At 50.7% G+C, this 22,347-nt stretch overlaps 1 protein-coding gene across 6 annotated transcripts in view; it reads left to right on the forward strand.

Annotated features, from left to right (window-relative positions):
• The window catches only part of CLEC16A (C-type lectin domain containing 16A), a 231,838-nt gene that overhangs the window by 163,133 nt on the left and 46,358 nt on the right, over window positions 1–22,347 (forward strand). For 5 of the 6 annotated variants that reach the window (XM_055562157.1, XM_055562154.1, XM_055562155.1 and 2 more), the window contains 3 exons: window positions 6,379–6,530; window positions 9,232–9,436; window positions 11,306–11,470. In XM_055562157.1, coding sequence (XP_055418132.1) covers window positions 6,379–6,530; window positions 9,232–9,436; window positions 11,306–11,470 — 522 coding nt within the window. Of the gene's footprint in view, window positions 1–6,378; window positions 6,531–9,231; window positions 9,437–11,305; window positions 11,471–13,157; window positions 13,298–22,347 lie in introns of those variants that run through there. The other variant, XM_055562158.1, reaches the window with a different exon arrangement.

The following is a 22,347-nucleotide window of genomic DNA, read 5'->3' on the forward strand; positions in this document are numbered from 1 at the left end:
GGAAATGCATGGTGCTGCTTTAGTCGCTAGCTCCTGTCCAGCTCTTTGGGACCCCATGCACTGTAGCCCGCCAGGCTCCTCTGTCCACGAGATTCTCCAGGCAAAACTACTGGAGTGGGTTGCCGTTTCCTTCTCCAGAGGATCTTCCCGACCCAGGGCTCGAACCTGGGTCTCCTGCATTGCAGGCAGGTTCTTTACCGACTGAGCTACCAGGGAAGCCCTGGAAATTCATAGTGGTCAGGTAACAAGAAATCAAGTGGTTGTCTCTGGGGAAGAGGACTGGGGAGGTTTACCATCAACTCTAAAAAATTCCACACCTTTTAAAATGGGAGCATGCAAATGTGTTATCTATTCAAAGAGATTGATAAGGTTAGTTTTTTTTTAAACAGTAGCGGTTTATATGTTTATTATTTTCAAATTTTTATTTTCTTTATATTTTGGTCGCACTGTGAGGCATTCGAGCTCTTAGTTCCCCAACCAGGGATCAAAGCTGTGCCTCCGTGTTTAAGCACGGAGTCTTAACCACTGGACTGCCATGGAAGTCCCGCTTAATGTTTTCAAATAAAATGGCAAATCTTCCCCTCCCTACCCTCTTAGAAATCAATGAACCAAAAGGCGGGGTCTCAGGGTGGGAGGAACTTGTCACTTCTCCCTGGAGGGAGGTTCCTTCTTGGCCCCAGGGTGCGATGGAGACAACTCTCATCCCACCCGCTCTGCCCTCAGGGCTCTGTCCCTCCCCAGATGGAGACTTGGCTTGCATGATGGTTTGTGGTCGAGAGCCCTAGCCTCCCTGCCGGCCCCCCAAGCCCTTGAGGCAGCGCCAAGCCTCATTCTTCACGGTCTGGTTCCCTAATGCAGGATCTAACACCCACATGTTTGTTGAACTGGACACCAGAGCTTCTTCAGCTCACACGTCTGGCCAGTTTGGAAACGTGCACACCTGTGCACCAAGAGGCACTGTTGGTGTCTTGCCGTCACCCAGAGCCCAGTCACTATCACCACACTTTGGGATCGGGGGGTGGGGGGTGGCAGAGAGGCAGCGTGCCGACGGCCAACAGCTGGGCGTGGGGCTGCTTCCCAAGCCTGCTGGGCCCCAGGAGGACCTGAGGCCCTCTCTGTAGGAGTGTGGAAAGAGAGTCACTTTTCCCCTCACTTAAGCACACAAACAACATGATGTTGTTGTTATTTAGTTGCTAAGTCGTGCCTGACTCTTTTCTGACCCAGTGGACTGCCGCCCTCCAGGCTTCTCTGTCCATGGGATTTCCCAGGCAGAAATACTGAGTGGGTTGCTATTTCCGTCTCCAGGGAATCTTCCCGACCCGGGGATTGAACCCACATCTCCTGCCTTGGCAGGCAAATTTTTTTTTTTTTTTTTTTTTTACCACTGAGCCACCAGGGAAGCCCACACAAACAACTTACCTCTTTGAAAAAATCAAAGCACTCCATATAAATTAAAACAGCCTTGATTCTTACCCTTAGTCCCACCACCTCCCCTCCAAAGAGGTGATCACTCTGCACCCTGCCAGGCATGTTCTTACATTTTTCTTTTACATACACATGCTTGAGTTCGTAGAAAATGTACAGGGTCGTCTTGTGTGGTTTGACTTTACACAAATTGTGTCACACAGCGTGTGTCATGCTGCAACTTTCTCCACTCAGCTTTTGAGACTGAACCTTGTTGAAACATCCAGAGATCTCATTCATTCCTTGTCCTTGCCATATATTTTTTTTTTTAATAAACTTTCCTTTCTCACTGGACATCTAGGTCATTACAGACCCAAATCTCATCGTCAACATGCTTATTCCTGTCTCTCAGCCCACGTAGGCATTTTCCTGGGAATGTACCCATTGCCGGGTCATAGAGTATGAAACTTTCAGCTTTAATAAATAATGCTGATTTGCCCTTCCAAATGGCTATGTTAATTTATTCTACTGGCAGTGTTTGAGAAAATCAGTTTTTCTACAGCCTCACTAATACCTGATGTTATCTTAACACTTTTATTCTTGCCAGTAGGTGGGATCCTGTTTTCATTTGTTTCCTGGTTTAGCAGGAAGGCTAGCACTTGTGTGTGTGTGTGTGTGTGTATTCATTCTCTTGTCCGTGAACGGCCTGTGGAGTTCTTCATATTTTCGGCTTTATTCGTCTTTTGCCTCTTAAAGAGATATGTTGAAAATATTTCCCCCAGTCTGGTTATAAAGTTGTTCATTATCCGTGAGGTAAATTTTAATTCTGAGGTAGTCAGTTTATCAGTCTTAATCTTATTTATTTACATGTATTGATTCTTCATTTTTAGAGAAATCCTTTCCTGCTCCTAAGGTCACATGGATAGTGTGTTTTCCAATAAATGTCTGTAGATTTAAAGAAATAGAGTCCTTGGCTCTACCCCTTTGGAATGAAGTTGGTGGGAGGGTGCTGGAGACCAGGTGGGCTGAGAGATGTAAAGAACCTGCCTGCCAATGCAGGAGACACAGGTTCAATCCCTGGGTCGGGAAGATCCCCTGGAGAAGGAAATCCGATGGACAGAGGAGCCTGGTGGGCTACAGTCCATTGGGGTCACAAAGAGTCAGACATGACTGAGCACATGTGCATGCACGCTGTGTAGGGATGGCCCGTCACCTGCACTGGCGTCCCCTGACGGCAAGCCAGCCCCGAGAGGCAGGCAGGGAGGTTCAGAAGGCCGCCACGCCCCCACAAAGAGCTGCCTGCTGCTGGTGTCCTCCCCACGAGGGACCCCTCCCTCCCGGCACCTCAGTACCTGGCACCGCTCCCCCCAGCTCAGTGTGAAATCCACAGGGACTCGCTTGCAGGCAGCAGGTGAAAGACCTAGAGCGAGGGCAGGGTGGAGTTCCCTCCCGCAGCTCTCTTCGGAGTCCTTCTCCGACGGGCATGCCCACAGCCGGCATGTGGGGCAGCCCAGGGGAGAGGCAAGGTGCCCCAAGCGTCTCCTGAGACGCTGACCTGGAGGCCCACAAAGGTCACCCCGACCAGACTCCCTTGATCTGCCCCAAAGGATGCCTGGGTGCCCTTCTGCTCAGTCCGCGGAAGCCGCTTCATTTCTCCTTAACTGCCCCCACAGCTTCTGAAAAACCAGGGGCTCCCTCCCTCTGAGAACCCTCCTGTCTCACTGGTGACAGTTGCCTTTTAGTTTTCTTACGAAATCTCTCACGGGGCTTTGATGTCTCAACTGCATTTCTGAAAGTTGTTCCGCTTTGGGGTTTTGTCCTTCCTTTAGAGTTCTTTGTGGCAGAGGTGGTAGGTCTTTCCTTCCCCCCGAAGCCCCTAAAGGCCCCTGGGCTTTATGAGGGGGTTGCCTGCCGACACAGCCCGCTGACACCAAGACCTTGGCTGTGCCTGCTTTCCGGGCTCACCCGCAGATGAACCTCTTTTGTGAATGTGGGGAAGGGAAGAGCAGGTTGTCCTGTTTAGGGGGAAGCAGAGAGGAAAGAAAGAGAAAGGAAAAGAGAGAGAAAGCATCCTTTATGAGCTTAGTTTTCTCTTTTTAAAAAGTAAAAGATGCTAATTGGGGAACATGATGTAAGTATTGAGTAAAGAAAGTAAACTCGACGTGTGTGTGTGTGTGTGTGTGTGTGTGTGTGTGTATGCGTGCACACGCACGCTCAGTCATGTCTAGTTCTTTGCCACCCCATGGACTGTAGCCCTCCAGGCTCCTCTGTCCATGGATTTTTTTTCAGGCAAGAGTGCTGAAGTAGGCTGACCTTTCCTCCTCCAAGGGATCTTCCCAACCCAGGAATCAAACCCTGCTCTCTCATGCCTCCTGCATCGGCAGGCGGGTTCTTTACCACTGCGCCACCTGGGAAGCCAAACTCCATACACTGCAAAGAAAATGTTTGCAAGAAAGAGTGTGAGGACTTCCACCTCTGAGGATATAGAAAACTAGATGTCTTCTGCATGGAACTAGAAATTCTGGATAAAGTCATTTTTAGAACTCTTGTTAAATACTTGGCTAGACTTCTGGGAAAGGGAGGAAGCTCCTTGCCCTCGAGAATGAGGACATGCAAGCCAGAGAGTTGAGCCTGTCTGGTGCTAGTGTTGGCCGTGGGGTTTCTGGCCATGCCAGGTGGTCACATGCTGGAGAGAAGAGACAGGATCACAAGGCCTGTCACAGCTGCTGGACCGGAAGACATCCCAGGAAGCCAGGATCTCAGACTGTGTGCTCAGAGCGTTAAGCGGAGGTAGTGTGGGAGGTGAGGGCAGGGAGGCGGAGGAGCGAGGGGAGGAGAAGAGGGCAGAGGAGAAATGTGCCCCTCATTCCTTAGGTCTAAATGAAGAGCAGAGATGAGGGGAGGCAAAACCTTGGCAATTTCCTGTGTTTGGGGCCAGGATTGTTACTATCTGTGTTACTTTCCCCCCCACCGCCCACCACCAATGAAGTGAAGCCAAGTATTAGGTTACAGAACGTAAATGGGGCGCTGACAGTGTTCTACCGCGGGACTGTCACAGGGCACAGCTCTAAATTTACCAAAACTCGAACTGTACACTTAAAACGGGTGAGTTTTATGGTATATAAATTATCCCTCCATAAAGCTGTTTAAGGGGAAAAAAAAAAATTCACCCACCATTCTTCTAATCAGAGATGTCTTTTAATGTTTTAGTATATTTCTCCAAGCTTGCATTTCTTTGTAGGGATACTATCTTTTAACATACCAAAATCACAGTTACAAAGTTTTTATCATCATGTTCATTTAAACATTTAGTAATGTCTTTCCCAGTGCCGTTGCAATTATTGGTAAATAGGATTTTTTACTTGGCTCTTTAATGTGTATTTCAAAAGAGTATATTGAATGCCTTCTCATTTTAAAATAATTTCAAGCAAATCAGTGATACAGAGGGCAAAAATTAAAGTTCTCCTGTTGATACCACACACACACACACGCACGCACACAACTACATATACACACACACAGTCCCACCCACCCCCAATTCTCACTTCCCTCCTCCTAAGTAACCACAGTTCACACTTTGGTTAAACATAACTTTTAAATGGGTATGTAATTTTCCATATGATGGGAAAAAAATCGTACTCACGTGGTTCCCCGCTTTGGGGGTATTTAGGTTGTTTCCTGGTTCAGCTATTTCTCTTAAAACATATTACAGAGGATTTCACTGGAGGGAACTCAAAGCAGACCAGAGATTTAATGGCCCTATGTTACTCTGGTGAGTTCAAAGCTATCAAGGACAGGCGCTAAATTAGACATCAAATCTGGCAATAACTTCCAGCTAAGAGAAGGGACCAGGCATAAGCTGAGGAAACCCTGCTAAATGCTTTCCCTACCTGTTCTCATTTTAAGGTATCAAACATCTCCAGATCGGGGACATTATTCCCATTTTACAGATGAGAAACCGTGGTTTAGCGAGGCCAAGTGCCTTGCCCCAAATCACACACCGTCTCATGTAGAGCTAGGCTCTAAGTTGTCAGACACCAAGGTGAAGTCTTGATGATTCTGTAACCAAGCGGGGGGCTCTTCCTTTCCTGTCTTCACTTAATCTGGGCAAACACAGTCAGAGGTGTAACCCGCCAACGCCTGCAGGGAAGCACTGAAATGTTACTGGGATTCTGGGTTTGTTGGGTGTTTTTTTAGCTACAGTTGCAGTGTGCCTAATTCACAGCCAGTATTGTATAGTAAGTCCCCTACACACGAGCCTTCAAGTTGCTAACTTTGAGAGATGCAAACGTGAATTCACATGTCCCAGCGCGTCAGTTAGTTCACGTCTCTGGCACACGCTGACACTCGAGTGCATCCTCTGCACATGGCTGTGCTGTTGTGCACTTAACTGTACAGGACTGTATAGAGTGCAATAGTAGAGTGTCTTTATTGAACCCAGCATGTTCAGAAGCCAGTGTAAAAGCAGCAGGGATGTATTTGATACGACTGTAATTTTTAAAGTTCTGTACTATAAGATTAAAAATGTCTTCTTAATTTTTGGTGTTTGCTTTTTGTGTATTATTTGTGTGAAAAGTATTAAAAACCTATTAAAGCACAATACTATGTACCCAACCCTGTTAGTCGGGTACCTGGACTAACTTCGTTGTACTTAGAAACGCGCTCTCAGACCGGAACTCGTTCGTTGCGACTGTACTGTGCTTTATGTATTTTATTTGAGCTGGTCCTCACAAACAGTGCTTTGAGTGGGTTGGGCATGATCCCCATTTTTAGGATGAGTCTGAAGCCCAGAGAGGTATAGAAGGTTGCCCAGCATGACTCAGAGGAGGGACTCGGAACCCAGTGTGTGTGACTGCCAGGCTGGGGTCTGGCACCGAGCTGTGCCGCCCGACAGAACACACACCAGCCCAAATGTGTCGCTCAGACTGTGCGGCGGGCTGCACCTCACCCTGCTCTCTGTCCCCCTCCTCCCAGACAACAGCGACCTGATCGCGTGCACGGTGGTCGCCAAGGACGGTGGCATGCTCCAGCGGTTCCTGGCTGTCGATATTTACCAGATGAGTTTGGTGGAGCCCGACGTATCCAGGCTGGGCTGGGGAGTGGTCAAGTTCGCCGGCCTTCTGCAGGTACGATGGCTGAGAAGCCTAGAAGCTCTTCTCCACTAAACACCCACCAAAGTGCCATCTTTACACTCAGGTGCTAATGACATAGGGGCTGTGTGAACAGATTACCCCTGACAGCAGTTAGAACACCTCACAGATAAGGCCAAGTTCTCTTTAACCAAAACTCGTTTCTGACGCCCCTCCTCTGTTATCAGATATGGTGCTTTGCCAACCGCACGTGTGAATGGAGCTACGTGTACTGTCCTTCCCAGGTGTCCCACTGCTAAAGGATCTGCCTGCCAATGCAGGAGACGCAGGTTCGATCCCTGGGTTGGGAAGATCCCCTGGAGTAGGAAATGGCAACCCACTCCAGTATTCCTGCCTGGAGAATCCCATGGACAGAGGAGCCTGGCAGGCTGCAGTCCATAGGGTCACAAAAGAGTCGGACATGACCGACGCAACTTAGTGTGCACGTACTGTTTTTAAAAATTGTACACAGGTATTCAAAAGAGGGCGTGTCTGTGTGTATTCTTTATTCTGTCACGTTGCGTGTATTCTAAACTTTGTTTTTTTCACTCAGTGAATGTTTTAGAGCCCTGACTGTCAGTCTATGGAGACTTTCTGGTTTTCTTGTAACTGCTGCCTGCCTGCATCCCAAGGCGCAGGTAGTCAGTGCCCTGTGGTTGTCCCCAGCTTTCTACCTTCACATATGGTGCTGCCGTGAACAAAACTGTCTGGACTTCTCTGTGCACTTGGGCCAGGGTTTCCCTAGGGCAGATACCAGGAAATTGGGCTGGGCTCATTTCCTCTCTAGAATGATTGTGGCCGCTGGTGATTTATGGAAGTTCCTGTGTCCTCCATCTCTCCATCAAGCCTGGGCTCTTAAATTGCCAAACGCCAAGCTGGAGCTTGGGTTTTCTTACTGTTTGTCTAATGATGGTGACTAATGCCAGCTGGTTGGTCGAAGGAAGCATAGAGCCAGGCGAGTTGAAAACAGCCTTCCATCCTGTGCCCCCACCAGACCCCCTGGGCCTCACTTGCCCTGGGCTGGGCCTGTTTCCTTGTTGGGCAGTCCTGGTTGCTGGCAAGGCCTTGCGGGGGCCAACCCACATCCGTCTCCAGTGTGACCCCCTCCCCGAGAGGACCACCCATGGGTTTGAAGATGCTGTTGCAACTATTTCCCAGCCTCCTCTTTTTCAAGATCTTTCCATTTAAAAAATGTCTTTTACAGAAGGTTGATGTGCACAGCAACTATCTGAAGAAGCTCGCATTTAAAAAAAGACTTCCACGTCGGAGACTGTCCATTAAGTAACTTAGTGCTTCTTCTTATTTATCTAGGCTTATAATCAATTTCCTTTAGAATTTAGTGTCAGGAAAGTGTTTTTCTCCCTCAAAGGATTAATACGTGTCGTCCATCAGACAATGAAAGCCACATAAACCTTTTCTTTTGGTCGTCTTCCAGGAGCGCCTATTTGTCAGACTGTTACAACACGCCAGCCTCTCTCTCCATTTTAAAAGCGTAATATCTCATCTAATCCCCACTGCAACGTTCCATGCCAGATGGAATGCCTACGGACAGTCTCTGTCTTGTTTCATGAGCCTTTTCAACATTTCCGCCCCCTCCTCTAGCCTTTAACTTTCATGCTTGTCTCCTGTCCTCTGCTTTTTATCTCAAACCTCAGTGGGAAGCAGACTGTTTGCACAGAATCCATTCTAGGCTTTGGATCGCATTTGTCGTAATACTTGGTGTACGTGAGTCCTTCTCTACCTTTCAAGGTCAACTTTCTTCAAATGTCTCTTTCTCAGAGTTAGCTTTTTCCTTTAGGGACCAGGAATTTGCCAGAGACATACAAATAGGAGCTAATGATGCCCTCTTCTTAAGAGAGAGGGCCCCCCTGGTATCTCAGTTGGTAAAGAATCTGCTTTCAATGCAGGAGACCCCGGTTCAATTCCTGGGTCGGGAAGATCTGCTGGGGAAGGGATAGACTACTCACTCCGGTATTCTTGGGCTGCTTTTGTGGCTCATGTGGTAAAGAATCCGCCTGCAATGCGGGAGACCTGAGTTCAATCCCTGGGTTGGGAAGATCCCCTGGAGAAGGGAAAGGCTACCCACTCCAGTATTCTGGCCTGAAGAATTCCATGGACTGTATAATCTGTGGGATCCCAAAGAGTTGGATGCAACTGAATGACTTTCACTTTCTTAAGAGAAGCAGGAATGGAATTGTTAGTAGGTGAAATCATGCCAGAAAGAACTAGGACCTTGGGTTTGTTATCTCTGGTTTCTCAGAAGCAAGAATTGTTAGGGTTTGGGACTTCCCACTGGTCCAGTGGTTAAGAATCCACCTTCCAATGCAAGGGGGTGCGGGTTCAATCCCTGGTCAAGCACTGTGATCCCACAGGCCGCTGGCGTCCTGCATGTTCACCAGCTGACTCAAGTCTTTGTGGGAACAAGACCAGCCACCGCAGCCAGCACCAGCCACTGAGCCGGCTGTGCTTCCCACCCTGTCGTCTCCCAGCAGGCCCGGTCTGGTTTGTGCCCATCCTCAACACTCTTGTACTTGGGGGACTGATGGTCTCCTTCAGAGCAAAAGCAAACTTCAGTCTGAGGGCCCTTGTTCTAGAGGAGACGTGGGTCCACAGCCTCCAAGCAGCGACCTTCCTAACGGAACGACCTTCCTAACTGAACCTAACGAAAATTCTTTCTTTGGCCCCCTCTCTGCCCCAGGACATGCAGGTGACTGGCGTGGAGGACGACAGCCGCGCCCTGAATATCACCATCCACAAGCCTGCATCCAGCCCCCACTCCAAGCCCTTCCCCATCCTGCAAGCCACCTTCATCTTCTCGGACCACATCCGCTGCATCATCGCCAAGCAGCGCCTGGCCAAGGGCCGCATCCAGGCGAGACGCATGAAGATGCAGAGGATAGCAGGTGAGTGCGGCACCCCTCGCTGGGTGTCCTCTGAGCCATCAGCGTGGGTCTCACATTGACCTCGAGCGCCCTGATGACTCCTCTAGGAGAGGACACCCGCGGTGCAGGAATCAGTTGTGTTTTGGTGAGAGGGTGGAGAATCCTAAGCGTTTGGTTTCTAGAATGTCTGAGGCTGCTCAAAGAGGTGCGGCCATCCGTGTGGACAGTGGTGCTCCCCTCCAGCACACGGCGTCCTCTAACTTATATTTGCAGAATGCCTTGATTTTCATTGCCTGGAAGATTCCATGGACTGAGGAGCCTAGTAGACTACAGTCCATGGGGTCGCAAAGAGTCGGACACGACTGAGCGACTTCACTTCACTTCACTGTGATTCTCGTCTACCACCTCTGACCCTTAAAACCACCCTGGAGATGAGTAGGGCCTGTTCACCCATTTTATAGATGAGTACACAGAGGCTTGGTGACTTGCCCAAAGCCACACAGGCAGCTGGTTGGCAGAACCCAAAGGCAGGACTTCCTGCGCTAAAGCCCGTCCCTTCCTCCTCTCCGTTCCCAGCTCTCACGAGAGGCAGCCCTGCCTGATGAGGGGGCCGGGACCCAGCACTGGATTCGCCAGCGTCGTTTCACGTGGCGCAGGGATGTGGTGAATCAGTGAGGAGACCCTGCGCCATCCAGTGTCAGGAAGGCCCCAGCTGTCTTAGAAGGTGCTGATGTGAGAGCCTTCCCTTCATCAGGGCAGAAAGAATAGCTTCCTCCTTGGGGAAAAGGCATTCTATCAACTCCTGAAATCACCACCAGCCTATCTCAAGAAACCAGGGCCTTTCGGCTCAAGCACCGAGCAGTCCACTGGGGAAGAAGGGGAGTGTTCTTGAGGGGTCTCCTGAAAATAAACACTTAGAGGGCGGGGTTTCTGGGCATGGTGGGTTCCGTTATTTCCGGCATGTGCTCCACTGATCGGCGCAGGCCTTTATCACACATAGTCCGCATCTTATTTCTCACTTAGCTGAAACTTGGCCTCCAAAATCATTACAGAAGCATTTTGTAATGTGCAAAGTGACTTAAATCATTCAGTCCTTTCTCTAAAGATTTATTTCCAGAGTGTTTTTTTTTTTTTTTTAATGTAAAGCAATCTCTCACAGTTGGCATGAAGGCTAAATATTTCATTTGAAAATGGAGAATTATGCTGTGAAGTGGCTGTTAGAACTAACGCCTTGGGTATTTCCTTCTTTTTTTTTTGGCCATGCCGTGCAGCATCTGGGATCTTAGTTCCCCGATCGGGGATCGATCCTGTGGTCCCCTGCGTTGGAAGTGTGGAGTCTTAATCACTGCACCGCCTGGGAAGTCCCACGCGTTGGGTATTTCTTAAATAAATTCTAAAGGGCCCCTCCAAATTTTGCTGTATTATGAGATTTGTGTGTGGAAGGGAAGACAGCGACAGATACACGCACACAGTCACAAATACACAAGCACAGGTGCGTGTGTGTTCTCTCTCACACACACTTCCCTGCACGCACAGATTTGTGAATTTCGTGGCACAGCTGGCCCCATTTGGTTCGGGGTCTGAAACCGTACACAGTGCTAAGCCTTGGTACGGTTTTTTGTGTATGGAAACCGAGAATCTGGGGTGAAGATGGGCCTGGCCTTCCTCTCTGAACCCCGCACAAGGCGCCCCTTGTGTTTTGAGCCTCAGTCGAGACCCTCGGTGTCACGCTGGTCTCCCCAGCTCAAGGCTACCGGCTGCCTGCCTAGAAACGCCCCAGGGGTGTGCCTGGCTGGGCCACAGCCACACCAACTACAGCCAGCCAAAGCCTCATCACCTACACTCCCATCGTACGTGCTGAGCTTGAACCACGGGTTTGTTTGAACATAGCCCTCCTGGACCTTCCGATCCAGCCGACGACTGAGGTCCTGGGGTTTGGACTCGGCTCATCTTCCGCCCAGCACCTGCCCTTCCGCTTCTACGACCAGTGCCGCCGGGGCAGCAGCGACCCCACAGTGCAGCGCTCCGTGTTCGCCTCTGTGGACAGGGTGCCAGGTAAGCACCCCCAACCCCGCCGCGCCACCTCCTGTCCCCTCCAGGGAGAGGGAGAGGGTCGATTCCAGGACCTTCTGTATCTTGAGCATTTGTAAGCATCCCTTCCCCTCTCAGAAACCCAGCTTCTTAGAACTTACCAAAGTCCAGTGCAAGATCAAACACAAGCCCCAGAAAGAAATCTTGGCTTTCCCTTTGATGTTCCATCACCGGGGTTTGGTTTTCCAGAGATTTGTTTGAGGATGTAGAAGAGCTTCTCAGAATTAAGACTAAAACTTTCTTGGAAGTTTCTTGGAAATACTTAGAGTATTAGCAACGAGGTTGTGGAAGAGTCATTTCCTTTTCCATGTAGGATGACTAGAAAGAGTTGGTGTGTGTGGTTCCTGTTTAAGCCCCTAAAGAAGTGAGAATTCAGAAGAAGGTCCCACTGCCCACGGGGTGGCTGCCACTGTCTTTTTTCTGGGAGCTTCTCTTCCCACTTTCACCGAAGTACAGCTCTAACTTTCCTCCCCGCCTATCTGAAAGAGAAGCATGAATAGAAAATTCAAAGTCTCCCGGTGGAGCTGAAAGTACCGCTTCTCCACAAGGGCCAGTGGGCACCCTCTTCCTGTTCTGATATGTCTGCACCCTGACCTCTCACAAGAGAACCTTGCCCTTGTTTAGAGAACTTCAGAAAACTGGCCAAGCTATTCCCTGCAACTTCACCCCTCCACGCTTAGGGCTTCAAACCTCAACTGCAAATGTTGCAAAATGTTTTCAAAAGCAGTTACCCAGTTAAGAATCGAATGCAGTGGATAGAACCTGACCCAAACCAGGGTCCCTGTTTCCCTTCACCTCACATTTCGTTCTTCGATTTGATTCATTCATTTTAGAAATACAGTATATGCTATACGTGCTAAGTCGTTTCAGTTGTGTCCAACTCTTTGCGATCTTATGGACTGTGGCCTGCCAGGCTCCTTTGTCCATGGGATTCGTATAGTATATGCTATAAGCATATGACTTCTTAAAACCCAAACAGGACATGATAAAATGAAAAATAGGACTGCTTGGCCCCAGAAGTGACCATGGTTAAGAGTTTCTTGCATGTCCTTCCAGACACGTTTTGCTTGTCTGTTTTTACACCCCAGGGTTATACCGTATTTGTGATTCTGCATCTCGCTGAGTTTGATTATTGACAAGTCAGCATTACGTGGAAGCATGTGTAAACCGACTTCATGCTCTTTCACTGTGGTAGAGTACTTTTTCGTATGGATGGACCAAAAGAATCTTCTGTAACATTTCATACTGACGGGCATTGGACGCTGGTCACTGACACTGGACAGTGATGCTGGTCATTTCCAGTGTCTGACCCGTCCATCACAGTGACTCTCCTTGGGGTATCCTTGTCGTAAGTGTGCAAATGTCATGTATCGGTGGGATAAATGCTGAGTCAAAGGGGAGGTTTTTCATCTTAACATATATAGCCCCAGAAAAAAGTGTGCCAGGTCACGCTGCCACCCACAGCCTGCGATTGCTTCCATTCTTAAATCTGGTCTTAGGTTTCGAGACTGACTGCAGTCCTGCATCTGTTTCAGCCGTGAAATGTGAGACAGTTCTGCCTGCTGAGGGGTCTGAAGGGTTCTTTGTTAAAATTCTCCAGATTGGGACTTCCCTGGTAGTCCATTGGTTGAGAATCTGCTTTCTAATGCAGGGGACTCGGGTTCGATCCCTGGACGGGGAACTAGGATCCCACATGCCACGGAGTAACTAAGCCTGTGAGCCGAAACTACTGAGCCTGTGCACCACAGCTAGAGAGTCCATGAGCCGCATCAGAGAAAGATCCGCATAATGCAGTGACGATCCCGTATGCTGCAACCAAATAAATAAACATTTTTTAAAAATTCTCCAGATTGCTTCATGCTCTGTAGAGATGGTTGCTAAGCAGACATGAATGATGACCATAAGTCTAGGTTAACTAAATACAGACAAGCCTGGTAAGAAATCATTTCTTTCTTCCTTTACTTTTTTTTTTTCCCCCACACAGTTATAATTCTTTTTTTTTTTTTTTGGCTGCACAGGATGTGGGATCTTAGTTCCCCAACCAGGGATGGAACCTGTACCCCTTGCATTGGAAGGGCAGAGTCTAACCACTGGACTGCCAGGGAAATCCCACACACAGTTGTAGTTTTATTATAACATGTCTATAAATACACTTTGTAATTTTTTTTAATTGAAATGTAATTGACGTACAAGATTCTGTGAGTTAAGAAATCATTTCTTTAGGGTCATCAGGGCTTCTTTGAGCTCAGGAAGTAATGAATTAAGGAGGAAAGCTTGGTCCTCATTTCACTGCCTCGTCTTTGGAACAAGGCGAGTGTAATCAACAGAGCCAAATGTCAAGTTCTTGGGCGTATGCATGATTCCCCCAAGTTTGCAGATGGCTATGCGATCACTTCTCCCATCCCACCTGACCTCCAGAGAGGAGCCAGGTTGTCCAGTGCTGGGGGCATCGCTGGCCTGGGCCTGCCTTGCAGAAGGCTTGGCACAGCTGGGATGCCCAGTGTCCTCTTGCTGGTCCCAGGGTCAGGGTACCAGGTGGGACTGTGGCAGGTCACAGGAAGCTCCTGAAAGTGACCACTCACTCCTTAGCAGTGTCTCCCCCCAACAGCCCCTGGCAGGGCTGGTGGTGGGGAACATTCTCAGAGATGTGGCCGCAAGATGCCTGCTCCAGGGCCTTGGAGAGAGGCCTCGCTGCCCGCCTGGGCCAGAGATGTGACCTAAAGAGCCAGTAGAAAGTGGTGAGGCTTTGCATGACTCAGAGAGAGTTAGCGTTCTCTCAGAGAGGGGACCCCGCCCCTCCACCCCGCCCCCCCACCCCAGGCGCCTCACCACCTGCTGCCTCAGAATTTGGCCCCACATGGCAGCATCTTGGCATCATCCCTCATCTTTTCTCTTCACTCTCCCACACCCACTTCTGCTCTGCCTCCAGAACACACCCGGTCCTTCTCCCTCTCTCGGCCCCCAGCATCTCTCCCCCGCTCACGGCAGCGGCACCCACATGCTCCCTGGCTTCCAGGCTTGTCCCCTCCCTTCCACACAGCCAGAGGGATCTTTCTAGAACATAAATCACATCACATCATGCCTCTCCCTGCCGCCCTCCTGTAGCTTCCTCGTTGAATTTAGAACAAAATCCAGGTCTCTCGTTCTGGCCTTCAGTGCTCGCTGTGCGATGAGCCCCGGCCATCCTCTCAGACGCAGCTCCCAAAGCCTTCACCCCATCCCCTGCCGAGTCCCCCACCCTTGCTGCTCCTCAAAGTCAGCATGTCTCCAGGTTTGGGCCTCAGGATCCCTCCTTTGTTTTTTTTTTGTTTTTTGGCTGTGTGACATGTGGGATCTTAGTTCATCGACAGAGAATCGAACCCGTGCTCCATGCAGTGGAAGCATGGAGTCCTAGCCACTGGAGCGCGAGGGAAGGCCCAGCGCCACTTTATACTCTTTGAAAAGCATTAAGGAACCCAGAGATCTTTAGTTTGTATGGATTATACTTATCCATATTTCAGCTATTGGAAATTAAAACTGAGAAATACTTTTAAAATTTATTTATTTAAAAATAATAATAACCCATCCTATGTAAAGCAATAAATAGTATAGTTCTTTATGAACAACAAGTCTTTTGCAAAACAAAACAAATAAAAGTTAATATTATATTTTTGCAAATCTCCTTAATATCTGGCTTAATAGAAAACAGCTGGGTTTTCTCATAGCTGCTTCTGCTTTCAATCTGTCATGCTGGCATGGACTCCGGAAAGCTCCTCTGCATCCTCCTGGGAGAATGAGTATAAAAGGAAAATGCCGTCGTCATCTTTATGAGAGTTCTGACCCTGGGAGGCGCCCCCAGGGTTCCCCAGCCCACGCTTTGAGAACCACCGCCCAAGCTCACGGTGCTGTCTCCTGCCCCAGGGCCTTGGCCCTGCATGCTCCTCCCTAGATCTGCATGTGGCCACTTCCTGATGATCACTCGGGCTTCAGACTGCGTGCCGCCTCTTCAGAGAGGCCTTTCCTGATCCCCGCTGCCCCCCTCAGCCCCGTCACATTAGCCTCCGTGGCCCAGCAGCTCTGTACCTGGCCGACATATTTGGGTACCCTCTCCCCGCAGGAAGAGTGTCACTCCTGCGGGGACCTGGAGTGTCCCCGTCACACGGCGCCTTCATTCAGCCTTCACCGAGTGAGGAGTGAGCTTCCATCCTCAGTCTCTGCACAGCCTCAGGGCAGCGCCCACCCAATGCCCTTCTCCCTGCGAGAACGCTCGGGAGACGAGGAGTTCCCGCAGGGGCCCCAGACATTGGGTGGTTCAGGCTGCGGCACTTCGGCAGGGGACACCAGGGAACTGAGACCCTCCCCCAGGTCCTCAGTGGCATCCCCCCGCCTCAGCTTCAGCGCTGTCACCGAAGCGAGTGAGATGCGAGTCCCGTCGGTTGCACATCAGAGTCACCGCACTCACTTTCCTCAAAGAGTTTGCCAGAGGGCTCCTTGCAAGCCCGGCCCAGGTTGGCCTGCGATGCTGTGGCATCCGTACCTGCCATCCGGGTGTTGCTCTGTGTCCGTCCCTTGCGTGGACTGCACTGTTGCAACATACCCGCCGCCTGGAGAGGAGTTGACAAGGGAAAAACCACGGCTGGCCACCTGCCCTGGGGTGGCTGCTGGAGGGGCTGGCTTGATTGTGACATGTCTCCTGCTGTTCTCTGCAGGCCCGGGGAGTTGTCACAGAGCCATTTCTCTTCCCCTTTCAAAGCTCTATATGATGATATTTGATGAGCACATACCTTTCATTTCCTTGGATGAGATGTTAAAAGTAGAATATAAATCAGGGCTAATAGGCGACTGACCACTTCGATGTATTTTTCTTGTCCCATTTGGCTTTGAAAAAAATCACAAATTCTATTTATTGGCCAGTTTTATGTTTATGGCTCTCGTCCCCACAGAATGTTCAACTCCAGGAGTGCAGAGGCCGGTGAGCGTGCCTGGCCAGGGAGAGAGGGTCAGCAGAGGCCAGTGTGTTGGGTGGGCGGGCGCATCCAGGTCTAGAGTCCAGCTCTGAGGTCAGTGCTCCATGGCTGGTGCCTTCCAGGACCCATTCCACTGACCTGTAGTGACATCCGATTGCCAGAACCTGCCAAGAAGGGGTGGGGCATCCAAAACTAGCCCTCAGGGCAGTCTTTCCATGGACACCCGTGGACCAGCAGACCCCAGAGCAGAGGCTGTTTCCAGAAGTGACCCCGGGCATCAGAGGGCAATGGCCTCCAATCTGAGGGCCAGGGCTCTGGCCTCCCCAAGCCAACCAAACCCCCTCTTCTGGGCTTCTTCTGGCCCAGGGGCTGCTCTCAGGCATTCACCTGGGGCTGGGGGGGGAGCTGGTGACAGACCCCCACAGTCCCTCTTGGTTGGGTCATACCCAGGCCCTGCCTAATTCTTACCCAAACAGAAGGGCTCTAGGGCCCAACTTGTTGGGGGATTGCAGTGGGACACACCCAGGCATGTTGATGCCCACTGGCGCTCAATGATCAGGGCTCAATGACATATTTTAACAAAAGTGACCCTTCCCCAGCTGAGGATCGTCAACTGCCCCGGACCAGTCTTTCACCTCCAGGGGAGGGTCTGTCTGCCTCTTTCACTGCCCTCCACCCTGTTTAGGGTAGTCCTGCACCGTCTGGCCCCTGTCCACTTTCCACAGTCAGCTCCTCTCTCTTCTCTGTCCTGGGCTCTCTTAGCGGATAATACAGCCCAGCATCTCAGTTGTGCTGGCTTTCTGTCTGCACCTCCTGAGCGCCAGGCGTGTCCCCTTAAGGACCACTGTCCTCACACGGCCCTCTGGCTAGAACCAGGAACCCTCTGCGAGCCTGGTACCTTCTCAGCGTTCAGGGTCCTGCTCGAATTTCTCCTCAGAGGCCTCCCCAGGGGCCTCAACACCCGCTGCCCCAGTCCCACCCCATAGAACAGCTGGCTTTTATTTATTGTATTGTGGTGAAATTCATACAGCATAAAACGAGCTATTTGGAAGAACACCATTCAGTGCCATCGGTACCTTCACATTCTGGGCTACTAACCCCTCTGCGTGCGTGTGTGCTCAGTCACTTCTGTCGTGTCTGACTCTTTGTGACCCCATGGACTGTAGCCCGCCAGGCTCCTCTGTCCATGGGATTCTCCAGGCAAGAATACTGGAGTGGGTTGCCGTGCCCTTACTCCAGGGGATCTTCCCGACCCAGGGAGCAAACCTGGGTCTCCCACGTTACAGTCGGATTCTTTACCATCTGGCCCACCAGGGAGGCCCTTCTTTAGCTGAGAATCATGTTTTGGCGGTGCATCCACGTTGTGGCATGTGCCAGAGCTCCGTTCCTTCTCACGGCTGAGTTATAGCCCATTGTGTGGCTGGACCGCCTTTGGGCATTCCTTCTTCCACCTGTTGGCAGCCCTGGCAGCGGTGTCCACCTTTGAGCCAATGCAGATAGGGCTACTATGAGTGTGTGTGCGCCAAGTTTTTGTCTGAACACCTATGTTCAGTCTTTGGGGATTTCTACCTAGGAGTGGAATTGCTGGGTTGAATGCGAATTTAACTTTTTGAGGTGCAGTTTTCAGAGCCCTTCCCTTTAACTAAAGTTGCCCACTTGTCTTCTCCATCACTGTGCCATGCTAGTGTAAAGGGTTCTGGGGCCCTGTTTCTATTGCCCTCTGTGGTCGACACTTTGTGAGCGTAGAAAGTTCTGGGGCCCTGTTTCTATTGCCCTCTCTGGTCGACACTTTGTGAGCGTAGAAAGTTCTGGGGCCCTGTTTCTATTGCCCTCTCTGGCCGACACTTCATGAGCGTAGAAGGTTCTGGGGCCCTGTTTCTATTGCCCTCACTGGTCGACACTCCATGAGCCAGTCGGTGCCCGGTGAGCAGGCAGCGGGCGAGGCTTGGTAGCTGGAGTTTGGGCTGGGTCACTGCTGCCTCTCTCACCCCCAGGCCGGACTTCTGCCCCGGTCAGTGGGGGGCTCAGTGTGCCGGCGGGAGGGTCAGCTTTTCTCCCTTCCTGTCCTGCTGGGTTCGGGGCACCGTCTGTCTCTGGGTAAACATTGAAATCCCTGAGCACAAGGGCAAGTGCCGTACCTTCCCCAGGTGTGATCGTTGTCAAAGGCAAATAAACCAGCCTTATCAGTCCCTGACCCAGAATACTTAATAGTTCTGTGGAAAGGCAGCCTCGTTCCAGGACCAGCCTTTGGCAGCTGAGTAACTGAGGAAGAATGCAGGATCGCAGTGCGCCTGGTGCCAGCCCAGCTGACCACAAAGCCTGGAACTGTCATCCAAAAAAAAAAAAAAAAAAAAAAAGGTGTGGGGTGGGGCAGGAGAAAGCAAATCTTTGTTTAATTCATAGACCTCAGTTCTGACTTCTCCCCTGGGGAGAACGTACTAGGTGCTAATGTCATCTCGGGCAGTGTTTCCCAGAAACTCCTTTTTTCAAGCCTGTTATTTTTCTTGTTTCCGATTATAAAACTGAAGCCAACTCTCTCCTTCCAGCTCCCCCAAGGGGGGGAAAATACCCTTTCTGGAGTCACATGGGAAGGAGAGCAGCCCCCCACCTCCCTCCAGTCTTCCCAGCCCCATGTTAACCCCTCCATGCATCAGAGACCCCAGCCACTGGCTTGGTGAGTTACAGAGAGTTACAGAAACTTGAATCTGACCTTGAGGCCCATTTTTTTTTTTTTTTTTAAAGCAAAACATAATTAAGCTGCTAAACACTTTATGCAGGACTCTCAACTGATCTTCCTCAGAAAGAAGGTTTTACCACTTTCCTGTTCTGCATGTAAAGAAGCCACCCACATGCCCAAGGTCACACCGATATGTCTTCCTCAGCAAGGCTTTGAACTCAGGTCTGCCCCAGTTGGACCCTGAGCCCCCCACCACCAGACCCTTTCATTCCTGACTCAGTTTTGATGCTCCCAAAGTGAATTCTCCCCACCCTAGGCCTCAGTGGTATTGGACAAAAACCATATCGTCGGCTCCAACCCTCAGCATGTTTTGGACAGAAAAGTCATCCATTCTGGAAGTGTGGGGTACAGTTTAACCGGAAACATTAACCGTGCCAGGCATTTGTATGCATTGATTCTGTCCTCCACACAGCTCTGAAAGCGAGTGTCCCTTCCCCTGTTCTCCTGTACCTCTGAGACCTATACCTCCACTTCTGCCTCTGAATACCATCTTCTTGAAGGCTCAGATGGTCAAGAATCTGCCTGCAATGCGGGAGACCCCGGTTTGAGCCCTGGGTTGTGAAGATCCCCTGGAGAAGGGAATGGCAACCCACTCAACTATTCTTGCCTGGAGAATTCCATGGACAGAGGAGCCTGGTGGGCTACAGTCCATGGGGCAACAAAGAGTTGGACACGACCAAGCGACTAACACTGGGCATTGGTGATGGCTGAGCAGCTTCACCTGAGGGCTCTGCCACCTGTCTCTAAGTGAGAGGTCGGGAGGGCAGAGGTCAGGAGAGAGGGGACTCTTGGGGACCCTGGCCCAGCCAGCACGCTCCCATCCCTGTCTTCTCTGTGGCACACCTGCTCCTGAGTCCGCCCGCTCCAAGCCCACCTCCGCTGGATAGGGGACAAAGCTGCAGAGCTGTGATGCAGAAAGCCACCCTTCTCCCAGAGTCACTGCTTCCCAACCAGGCTTGGGGTCTGGGTTGCTCAAGGCCATCCTCATACAAATTTGCTCCTGGTCTACCATGAATAAAAAAGCAGAAACAAGATTTCAGAATCCTGCCTGAGCAAAAGCAGCAGGATCTGCGCTTCTTTCAAAGCTGCCTGGCAGATGTTTCTAAGAAATCAGCCTTCGAGTGGCTGGGTTGAGGCGTGGGGCCCCTGAGCCGAGTCCATGGGGTCCCTGCTTGTCAGGCTGGGAGCACCCACGACGGAACCACATCCCCGAATCTGGACACCAAGGTTCCCTTCCCTGGAATGTGCCCTGCTCCCCCCGCCACTCCGCCAAAGACTCTTTCCCCAGAGACGCACCAGCACTTGTCTGAGGAGCCTTCTTGTAAAGCACACACCCCGCAGGCAGTGCCAGCCACTGGGCCCCAGACAAGCTCTTCCTGAGAGGTGGCAGCTGGGATGAGAAGAGAGTTCCGAAGAACTGAGTATTGCCTCACTGCTCGGGGTCATCACCCACCTCAGACGCGGAAGCAGGCGAGTGCCCTGGGGACACCAGGCGATGACAGCGCATCAGGGAGCGGGCTGCAGGCAGAGGAGGGCTGGGGAGCCCAGGCATCGGGTTGCAGGAAAAGGCCAAAACCCCAGCTTCACGCTGCCTTTTGACCTTGGCGACGCCTTGGAATGTTCTGTGGGCTCAGGCGGGCCCACACAGGGCAGCCTCACTGGGAGCATGGGACAAGAGGCAAGTGCCAGGGCGAGGCCCAGCTGCTCAGGGGCACGCCCGTCCCAGCCCCCAGAACCCGGCTCCTGTCGCTTCTCGACTCCGGATTTCTTAGTTGAAGTGAAGCACGTTTATGGCAGCACAATCGGAAAGCTGGAAAAGTACCAAGGGAAGATAGAATGGCCAGGGTCCTGCCCCATTGTTCTTTCTGTTTATCCTTTGTGCTGTTTCTTTTCTCAGCAGCAGGGCTTGCCCAGGTGAGTCCTCAGAGGAGGTGGCTTAGCACAGCCCCGGAGCAGACAATCAGGTTCAAGTCCTGGCTCCACCTTGTCCTCATTACATGGCCTTGGGTCAATTAGTCACCCCTCTGGGCCTGTTTATTCGTATGAAAAATGGGGATGATGCATAATCGTGTGAATGTACTTAACACGACTGAACTGTACACTAAATAATAGTTAAGATGGTACATTTTATGTTATGTTTATTTTTTTGTTGTTGTTTAGTCGTTAAGTCTGACTCTTTTCAACCCCATGGATTATAGCCCTCCAGGCTCCTCTGTCAATGGAATTTCCCAGGCAAGGATATTGGAGTGGGTTGCCATTTCCTTCTCCAGGGGATCCTCCCGACCCAGAGATCAAACCCTCATCTCCTGCTTTGGCAGGCAGACTCTTTACCCCTGAGCCACCAGAGAAGCCCTGTGTTTGTTTTACCACAGTTAGAAAGATAAAAGTAGGGATGGAAATGTCTCCTACCTCATTAGGCTCCTGTGAGCGTAAAAAGAGTTAATTCTCGTAAGCGCTTGGAACGAGGCCTCCACAGAGGTGCAGTAAAAGTTACCTCCATGTTTTTTATGGTCGTTGTTATAAGCCAGGGCTGACCCTTGGGCCCCCAAATGATAAGTTCCCTTTCCACACTTTAAATCAGTTTGCACAAAGTTAATAATCCAGGAGCCCCTTCTACTGTAAATAACAAGCCGTGCAGTCATGCAGAGTTGCTCGTTTCAGAAAGGCTTTTATTGGGTGCTGATAAAACACCAGGGCAGAAAGTGCTTCCTCCTGCAGAAGGGCTATAAGTATTATGGTCACATGATCTGCCTAAGGTCCCACAACTATTCAAAGGACTGATGCTGAAGCTGAAGCTCCAATACTTTGGCCACCTGATGCGAAGAGCTGACTCATTGGAAAAGACCCTGATGCTGAGAAAGATAGAGGGCAGAAGGAGAAGGGGACGACAGAGGATGAGATGGTTGGATGGCATCACCGACTCAATGGACATGAGTTTGAGCAAACTCAGGGAGATAGTGAAGGACAGGGAGGTCTGGCGTGCTGCAGTCCATGGGGTCTCAGAGAGTCAGACACGACTGAGTGACCAAACATCAACAACAACCACAGCTCTTAGAGGCAGAGCCAGGACCAGAGATGAACAGAGACCTGTCCCCTGCAGCCCCGGTCCCAGCGCACTCCGGCACACCTGTGACGCTGCTGGATCATCAACTCCACGC

Source organism: Bubalus kerabau, chromosome 23 (assembly GCF_029407905.1).
Source record: "Bubalus kerabau isolate K-KA32 ecotype Philippines breed swamp buffalo chromosome 23, PCC_UOA_SB_1v2, whole genome shotgun sequence".
NCBI classification, from domain to species: Eukaryota; Metazoa; Chordata; class Mammalia; order Artiodactyla; family Bovidae; genus Bubalus; species Bubalus kerabau.